At 38.4% G+C, this 9,561-nt stretch overlaps 2 protein-coding genes across 2 annotated transcripts in view; both read left to right on the forward strand.

Moving 5' to 3' along the window:
- The window catches only part of EMB1030 (Alanyl-tRNA synthetase, class IIc), a 54,579-nt gene extending 50,998 nt beyond the window's left edge, over window positions 1-3,581 (forward strand). The window contains exons 12-13 of the mRNA XM_088951436.1: window positions 2,087-2,244; window positions 2,890-3,581. Of these exons, the coding sequence (XP_088807562.1) occupies window positions 2,087-2,244; window positions 2,890-3,226 (495 nt within the window). The 3' untranslated portion in view covers window positions 3,227-3,581. The remainder of the gene's footprint in view (window positions 1-2,086; window positions 2,245-2,889) is intronic.
- A 1,723-nt stretch (window positions 3,582-5,304) lies between these two features.
- Window positions 5,305-7,552, forward strand: LOC148849460 (expansin-like A1). Its single transcript, XM_088949831.1, has 5 exons — window positions 5,305-6,019; window positions 6,123-6,232; window positions 6,332-6,510; window positions 6,877-7,009; window positions 7,122-7,552. Exons 1-5 carry the CDS (start codon window positions 5,905-5,907, stop codon window positions 7,365-7,367), a joined length of 783 nt encoding a protein of 260 aa, XP_088805957.1. The 5' UTR covers window positions 5,305-5,904; the 3' UTR covers window positions 7,368-7,552.
- Window positions 7,553-9,561: the final 2,009 nt, after the last annotated feature.

Here is a 9,561-nt window from a genome sequence, read left to right on the forward strand (position 1 = left end):
CTGAAGCCCGAGCCCAAGCCCAAAGCCCGACCTAATAAAAAAAATTACAATTTGCCTATTCAAATTAGAATTAAAAATTCAGATGGCTTTTTTTCCTATTTAAATGAACAATGGGCCTACAAGATGGTTTTTTTCCCTTTCTTTTACGTTTCAAAAAACATTTTTACATTCTTAAATCAAAAAATTTATTCAAATGGACATAATCACATAACCCATTTTTAAGTCTAAATTTAGGTCGGGCCGGGCCGAGCTCGGGCCGGGCTATTTTGACAAAACCCGAGCCCGGCTCGAATTTATTGTGGGTCGGGCTTTTTGGTTCGAGTTTAAGTCTGCGGGCCTATAAACATGTTCAAGCCCATTCGGGGGCCGGGCCGGCTCGTCGGGCCACCCGGCCCATGAACAGGTCTACCTTCGACCATTCTAAATAATTCAAACCATCAAGAGGTATGACAGCCATGGAGAAGGATAAATCCATACCCCCACTCAGTCCATTTTGCATTGACGAAACACTGGAAGTGACTGAGTCTTCACTATTCATGATAGCTGGTTTAGATCACACTAGAAGAGGTTGAATAACCGGTCTGTCCAACTTATTTTCCCTTTCACACGCTGTGTTAATTATGGAAAAAAAATTCTGCACCAGAAATAATAAAAAAACGCAGGCAGCCACCTTCTAGATCAACTACAGCACTTCAGTCACCATAAAACAATTTTTCTCTGCTGTTGCAGTACCTATAGGTCATAACCGACCTACAAATTACCCACTGCACTGCTGTTACAGCACACACAAGTCATCTCCGACCTATACACACTTCACAAAGCTGCTGTCGCAGCACAAACAGGTCACCTCTGACCTACAACCACCACAAGGATCACTCGATCCTACAAAAAAGGAAGGTACAGGTGCTGATCACTTCACATCCGATTGGTTTTTTCCTTTTTTTAGGTCTGTCCTGATACACAATCAGGAAAAAAATAAAGAAGAGGAGAACAAAGCTTCTGAGATCAGTCCGAAAGAAAATACCTTGGTTCTTCAAAAAAAAAATCAGTAGCACGATGAGAAGGGGAGAAAGTAGAGAACTTGATCTCCTTTCAGATCCGATGAGCCTGCTATGGTACCATCTTGTCCAGAACTGAAGTGAAGAGAAGGGAGAGGAGAGAAAGAGAGAAGAGAGATTTGAAAGCACCAAAAGATGCTGGTGACGCTAGCTTTTTAATATTTATATAAGGGCGACTAAACATAACATAAAGACAAGGGGAATTACAATAGTACCTCTGCGACACTAACAGAAAAAAAAAACACACTTTAACCAGTCTTTTAACAATCACTATATCAGGCCTATTCCTTCTGAGCAGGTCTTTAATTAACCTCCTTTTCCTTGCATTCCCTAAGCTCCTCACATTCCAACTGATGATTTTCATGGGAAACAAAATTTTAGAGCCCAACTAAGGTTAAAAGTTCCTACTTGGGAGTCTTTCTTCTTCCCCTTCTGCCACTAAACTCAATGTTCCCTTCTATATCTGAAATATATAGTTATATTGTATTCATGTTAAAATTTATCTTCACTCTCTTCCTCTTCTAGTTAACTGAGCTGGGTTAGGAACTTATTTTCACACAATTCTTCCATCATTTTAAAATTACATCAGATCTTCTCTTCTTCTATTAGTTTATACATCTATTAGAAGATAAGATGAAGGTCCATCTGCTATTTTCCAAGAGAAAACATATCTATAGTTTTTAACTGTTTCAGTCCTGTCTGATTAAAGCACCAGAACTATCATTCTCTATCTTGCAAAATGGGTTTTGGTCAAAGATCTCAAGAAAATCAATCTGCCTGCATATATTGACATGTCAAAGACGGAAAAGGATGCATAACGTATTGTTTTCTCTGGAGCTTGTCCAATTAGAGAAATGAAATCTCAAGCATATTAATTAGTGATTACCTAAATAAAAGTGTATTTATCTATTACAAAAGTATCTCTATTCCGATGGTATTATTTGGCTTGTGAATATTGTTATATTTATGTGTGAATATTTGGAAATATCACAAGTGATTCTAAACCATATGAAATGTCATTGTCAAAGGTAAAAGCTGAAAAGGTAACAGACAGAGTTGAAAACCTTTTGGAGGAGTTACGGATGGTGAGGAACGAAGTGTCAGCTGTACGTGCAAAGGCAGCAGTATTCAAAGCGGCAACTATTGCTGGCAAGGCACTCACACTTGGAGCTTCTATAAGGATCAAGTAATAATCATCTAATTTCCTCTGAGCAAAATTCAAGTTCTTATTGCTAGAAAGCCCTTTCTATAGCAGGGGAATAAGTAATTTGGCTTCTCAAGATAGAATAAGTGAAAAGATGTTATGGTATGTCAAGGTAGTTTTCTAGGGAAGTGAAAGTTTGAACTATTGGATGTATACAGTGTATTATACTGACTTAAAGCCTGTTTTGATGCCATGGGAAAATGAAAAAAGAAAAAGTTGTTGTAATTTGCCTTTACAGTTGAGGCAAAGTTCAACACCAAAAATGCAACCATTCCTGGTTATTAACAAAAAATTAGAATGAGGGCATCTCAGGTTTTTAAATAAAAGAGTACATTTCCAGTTTTTCTTAAGAAGCATAACTGCATTTTGCATGGCTATAGTGCAAGTTCAAATGCTAAGGAACAGTACAATAAAGTGATTTCATTTGGCATGGCATCAAGACAGGCTATATCGATGTTTCATTTTCCATTTTCTGAAGATTTCAAAATAAGATAATAAAAGAAATAAGGTAATAAAAGATGCATGAACTTCCAAAATATGGTGATTTACTTGCAACTGCTTCTTTGACTGATAATATTGGCTCATTTTATGCTTGTTTTTTTTAAGAAAATAGTATTTGCCTGCCAGGGTTCTTGTCGAGAATATGGATGATGTTGATACTGATTCCCTAAGGAGTGCTGCTGAGCATCTAATGGATACACTACAAGATCCAGTAGCTGTGGTTTTGGGCTCTTGCCCGGGTGAAGGGAGAGTGAGCTTGATTGCTGCATTTAGTCCAGGGGTTGTTGGTCTGGGAATACATGCTGGAAAATTTATAGGGCCCATAGCGAAGTTGTGTGGTGGTGGAGGGGGTGGAAAGCCTAATTTTGCCCAAGCAGGCGGAAGAGAGCCTGAGAATTTGTCAATGGCCCTTGAGAAAGCCCGAACAGAGCTTGTTGCTGCTTTATCTGAGAAAGCAGGGTGATATACAGTCTTATTTTGTGACATCTTAGTTTGCGACTTGAGCCTACTGAATGAGGTAAAGTACTGAAAAGGATCAGTTGTGGCTTCTAGGAGCGTTAAAAGCATATCATAGCAACAGCTAGAGAAAGCAAATTTCTTTTCCTGTCATTCACACAGAAGATGGATGAAGTTTATATAAGATCATTCTTTGTCATTAAAACAGTAGGTGAAAATAGTGAAGTTGTAAAGAGCATGTTACCATGTTTAATTTTACTCCAATACTCCAACCAGCTTTGCTATGCAGTTTGTAAAAATTGTACTCCTGGTTGCAAAATGACTGGGAGGGTTACTTATATTTTGCTCTGTTCTCAGCTTCACACTTCTCTATAATCTTTATCATACTTCCATTGTAGTAGTAAACCAAACTATAACAGAGAATGTCCAGGCCTGAGCCCAACCCCGACATCCGTTTATGTTATCTAATATTTCACAAAAATTATCTAAATCAAAATACAATTATTAATATGAATATCTATCAGGTTGCAAAAAATAAAAAGAAAAAAAAAATCCAGCCATCCATCTGTCCACTTGTGCCCTCTCAAACTCAAGGGCTTTATTTATGTTTGTATACCTAGGAAGATGACAATACATATATCCCACACACGGTTATACGTCTGTAAAGACTAAGGGAGTTCATTGTACGTAATAGGATTTGGATTTGAAAGCAACCCCAAGCCAAGATTGTTTTGTTGAAGCAATTATAGGGTTTGATGGCATGGCAACAGCGTTGTCAGACTTGAACGTTGAACCACACCAGACCAGACGATTGAAGTGATTACGTTACAATTACATGGTCACCCACTGACCTTTCCGGGTCCCGATTAAACGACAATTTTATTGATTAATAGACAGCATACCCTACAGCGCATCCCAATCGTACATTGGGAATATCGTCCATGCCAAATACAGGAAATGTTCCCCATGCACGAGAGGCGCATCATGAAAGTGGTAACCATCAGCATCAGGATGGTTTTCATTAGAATTCACAGATGGTTTTGTTGATCAATGCTCTTCTATTAAATCTATTGGCCATTTGACAACGGCTGAAGTAGCTGAACTGATTGGCTTATTGCTTTGTCTTTAAGCGGATAACCCTTTATTATAGATTGTGAGCTGTGAATGGCATGTTGGGCTGATTGCTAAACCCTTAAAAATTTATTATATTACTGTTTTATCAATTAAAAGAGAAAATAATAAACCATTCAGTGTACAGTACAGATACCAAATTATGGATTGCATCTAGTTTTGTAAAATAGATGTAAAAGGAAAAGTTGTTACATGTAATCCCTCCTAGGCCCAAAGCTGTAATTGATGATCTGATTTCTGATGCCAAAATTATTTCCAAGATAGACTAACCCATGTGCAACATCGTTTAGTTTGGTTTGGGAGCAAGATACATAACCGTGTGCCTTGTATTGTACTTTATTCGTTGTCCCAAAGGAGCCAATTTCATGTAACCCAACCGATCACAAACCATCAACTCATCTACAGTAACCTGTAACTGCAACTAGAAAATGAAATCAGGACATTGTAGTAAAGCCCACATAAGACCAAGCTAGTAACTGGTTTATCAATGGTGGTTGGTGGCTACAGGAGATTCAGCCTCCATTGCATCATTTATTTGTCTCTGTACTCTCTGCAAGTGCAAGGAGAGAGAGAGAGTTATCTTTCCCATATCAATTCAGCAAAATGATCACCCCACGCCTTTCTTTCTTGGAAAGAAAGGAATGTGGACTTTGTTCCTTATCACTCCACTCATTGACATGCCATTATCAATTCAGCAAAATGATCACCTAACCTAACCCCTTTCTGTTTTTTTGTATAGGAAAGCAACTTAAAGCTGAGAAATATCTTTCTACTTTTATCCAAAAAGAAGAAGTATCTTTCAACCAGAAAAAGGCTAAGAAATATGACCAAAATACTTTAACCCCATAAACACTCCCCTAATCTCCTCTCTCTCCATCCAATAAATACTCATTGAATTCACTCAGATTTTTTTTTTCAATTCTTAAACATCAAGCCCACCCCCCAAGTTTTCCCAGGAAACCCAATGGGCAGAGGGTGCCCACTAGTTTTGCAACATGGGCCAAATCCGGTTAATAGAATTCCACAGTCAGTACACTGGCAGGCACATTTTTATACATGATGATTCTTCCATTCTTACATACGGCCATATTAATGGCTAAGCCATTGCTTTGTAAATTGTAATTAAAACCACCTTTGACCATCAGAAACAGAAAAAGTCTCCAACAGCGAAATATATGCATCCAACAACTCGATCCATGGACTGGACGAGACTCAGGATCTGCTGGAAAGTCGTATACAACAGATCGTTTCTCAAAGGTAAAAGATAGGAGCTGTTTTTGCGCGTACAAGTAGTCGGTGAGGGGGCGCCCAGCAAATTTCTCCCTGTGTCGCCGCGTTGGTGCAGATGTCCGTCGCTTTCCTATCCAATCTTCCATCCCCAAGATTTAGAAATTTGTAGTCTCCATTAATGTCCAATCCATTAAAGAACATCCACGTTTTCGTGGCTTGTGAGTAGTGAAGATCTGTATTCCACTTCCCTTTCTTTGTCCGCCACTAGAGCCTATAAATAAACCTCTACTCCACTCTTCTTTGTCAAGTCGCTCTCGCACAAAGATGGCTATCTATCTATGCTTCCTCTTCTTTCTCCTGTCTTCCTCTGCAACAGCTTGTGATCGATGCGTGCATCAAACCAAGGCTGCTTATTTCTCCTCCTCTGCTCCACTCTCGTGTAAGTTTCTTCGTCCATTTCTTTTTTATCAATTAACTGATACCCAGGTTATATTTTTCTGAAATATTTAATGGGTACAAATTATCTTATTGCTTAAATGCAGCTGGGGCTTGTGGGTACGGTTCCTTGGCTCTGGGCTTTAATGGCGGATACCTTGCCGCTGGTGTTTCTTCGCTTTATAGAGATGGCGTTGGTTGTGGGGCCTGCTTTCAGGTATGTGCTGTTTGTGTGCAAGATTAGTTGATCAGGAATTTCTTCTTCTTCTTCCTCTTCTTCTTTAATTATTACATAATTTGATTTTTGACATGACAGATAAGGTGCAAGAACGAGACCCTGTGTAGCAGAGCAGGGACTAAAGTGATATTGACTGACCTGAATCGAAACAACCAGACAGATTTCGTTCTCAGTAAAAGAGCTTTTATGGCGATGGCTAATCGGGGCATGGCTAGCAACGTTTTAAAGCTTGGGGTTGTCGACGTTGAATACAAGAGGTAATAGCCATTGATGATATGGAACCGACCAAATTAAATGATGGTCACCGATCATACTCCTCTTTGTCTTCCAAAATAGATGTTAGGGACAATCAGACAGACATGGATGGTTGCAGCTGCCAAGTTCCAACCTTTTGTAGAAAAAAAAATGTCTAACTAACCAACTTGGAATGGAAAAACTTCAAAACCGTACACAACCCTAACATAATTGAAATTAGACAACCTTTGACCTAACCCAGTATTTTAGGTCTTTTCTGGTCGATTCTTGCTGCGTCACAACTGTTCCAATTTGTATGAATCTTTTTATTTTTTTTCTCAGTAATCCATAAATTAATGGGCATGAATTTCTTCTGTTGTATGGAGCAGGATACCCTGTAATTACAAAAGCCGCAATTTGGCTGCGCGAGTGGAAGAGACAAGCCAAAGGCCACACTACTTAGCAATTAAGTTTCTGTATCAAGGTGGCCAGACCGATATTATCGCAGTTGATGTAGCTCAGGTAATTAAATGTTTATAAATTGTTAATTAATAATAATTGTTTTTAAATAAATTATTAATTTTCCTATCATCGTTTAATATACATTTAATAAACGATGATTTCACTGGTATAGGTTGGTTCTTCAAATTGGCATTACATGAGCCGGAATTATGGAACAGTTTGGGATACAAATCGGGTTCCGATGGGACCGCTGCAGTTTCGGCTGGTGGTGACGGGAGGGTTTGATGGGAAGTGGATATGGGCACCAAATGTGCTCCCCTCTGACTGGAAGGCTGGGATGATCTACGATTCTGGTGTTCAAATCAGTGATGTTGCCCAAGAGGGTTGTTGGCCTTGCGATGATCAAGACTGGAAGTGAAGGGGTTACTGTTTTTTCATAGATAAGTCGTGGGGTTTTAATTACCTTGGGGCCGGAAAAACACACCCATGTGGCCATGTCTCATCACCATATATATGCTTTAAATTACATTAAAATTGTATTCACTAAGCTAGTTTATATAATTGATTCTTTCATTTAATTAAACTTTATAAAAAATTCTTGTATTTGGCTCGAGTGACAATTTGGTACTCAAATTTTAAAATATGACAATTCGGTATCTAGTTAACCAATTGTTAAATGTCATATGAAAAGACATAAATACCTTTTAAGTATCATCTAATTTTTTTTATCAATCTAAAATCAAAACCAACCATTTGAAGATCATATTCACAATTTACCTTCTTAATTCAACACCCCAACAGCAGTGACAATCAAGGCAAAAAGTATCGAAAATGCAAAGACAATTTTATACAAAAAATCAAGATACACATAAAATTCAAATAAAACCTAAAAATATATTACTAACAATTTTACAAATTTTATATGATTGTAAATAAGTCATTTGAATGTAAAAGACCATAATAGAATGGTTTATATAAAGTGTGATATATAAAGTGTCACAATTAGCAACCGTTGAAAATGATGGAATAACTAAAATATAAAACAAAAAACAGAAAAAAAGACCTAAACTGTGAATGCCAGTTTTCAGAAATCCAAAATAATTAATCTTAATATTTATTAGTATATAAATTTTAATAATTAATTCTAGCATTTATTAATCACTCATTAAGAAAAGTGAAAATTTACTTAAAATTAAAAATATATATAATCATAGCAGGCAAATATGTGTGGCTCATTGGTGAAGTTGTGGTTGTTAAAATCAAGTACACTAATAAAACAAAATTAATAAAGATTTGCACTAATAAAACAAAATTAACGATAGGGCTACCAAAATTAATGATGAGGTCTGTCTCAGGTTGGATTCGGGCTACCAAAGGGCTAGGCCCGAGCCCGACCCAAAAAAAAAGTCCGACTTTTTGAGCCCAAACCCAACCCGAAGACCAAAAATCCAAGCGCAGCTTATATAAAATTCTGGGTTGGGACAAGTTGCACCCGTAGGTCTAAGCCATCGACCATTCCGAGATCTCATGGAGGCGACCCACTTGGGCGGAACGGTGAAGTCTTCTGACTTCGTCCGACAGTCATCCCCACCCAACAAAGCACTCGAAGGCCCAAAGAAGGCATGCATTGGTGCATTGAAGATACTGAAGAAAGGATCCAGTTCGGGGATGAGCTCTCCAAGAAACGAGTCAAGGGTCCCTCCAACCCATTGAAGGCTTTCTTAAGGTAACGGACCTTGTGGTATGAGAGATCAACAGTTGCCTCTGCGTTCTCCGGCAAACCGTCGACGGGTGGTAAGGGGAGCTCCAACGGATGCAGGAGAGATGATAAGCTTGGAGGGATCTTGGGGAGTCTTTGGATGTTTCTAGGTGTAGAAACAAAGGAGACGCAATGACCCCTTTGAGCTAAACGCTTAGAGAGCTCCAAAAACGACATCATGTGCCCAAAAGCTAACCATGGGAACATTACTACATGAAGCTCATTATTGTTAGCCATGGAAGAGAGATGCCATGTCCACCGCACAATACCAGACCAGCTGTCATTGTCTGATATTGGGGCACTACACCTGGCTGTGCTGTTGTATAATAGTATATTTGCCTCCCCGCGCCATCGTAGGTGATCTGCGTATAACCTGCGTCCGCCATTTTTGTTGGCCTTACCTGTTACTGTCACCGCAGGTGGATAATCCCCGGTTTCTATGTATCTATCTGACCAATACGCTGCTGGAAGGGATATTGTCATTGGAATGTCTCTAAAGAAGATGATGAATAATACTTTTATTTCTAAGAATAATTTTTACATTTTCAAAAATCTTAAATGGCACATGAAGTCACATAATATACATAAACATAACATAACTGACGATTCCTTAACAATAGGTATTAGATTGTTGTATTTTAAAAGTTTGAATATTGATTTATCGCATTTTAAAACTCGAGCCAAAATACAGGACATTCCCTGAACTCAAGAGCTACAGACAAGTTCACCAAATGTTTCATTGTTGGAAGGGTGACTGAATACTCATAATTAACCAATGTTGGATTTGGACTTGGTCAACCAGCTCTTAGAGCATGATTTATTTGAAAATCGGATCGGACTGAATAGTTGTACT

This window comes from Nelumbo lutea, chromosome 6 (assembly GCF_056320005.1).
Source record: "Nelumbo lutea isolate HS-2025 chromosome 6, American lotus-T2T, whole genome shotgun sequence".
Classification (NCBI taxonomy): Eukaryota; Viridiplantae; Streptophyta; class Magnoliopsida; order Proteales; family Nelumbonaceae; genus Nelumbo; species Nelumbo lutea.

Bases quoted from the DNA above. Each gene is read 5' to 3' on its own strand.
- LOC148849460 (XM_088949831.1), top strand. From the start codon at position 5,905: ATGGCTATCTATCTATGCTTCCTCTTCTTTCTCCTGTCTTCCTCTGCA. The intron at 6,020-6,122 runs GTAAGTTTCTTC...GCTTAAATGCAG, and splicing joins CTCCTCTGCTCCACTCTCGT to CTGGGGCTTGTGGGTACGGT. The intron at 7,010-7,121 runs GTAATTAAATGT...TCACTGGTATAG, and splicing joins TCGCAGTTGATGTAGCTCAG to GTTGGTTCTTCAAATTGGCA.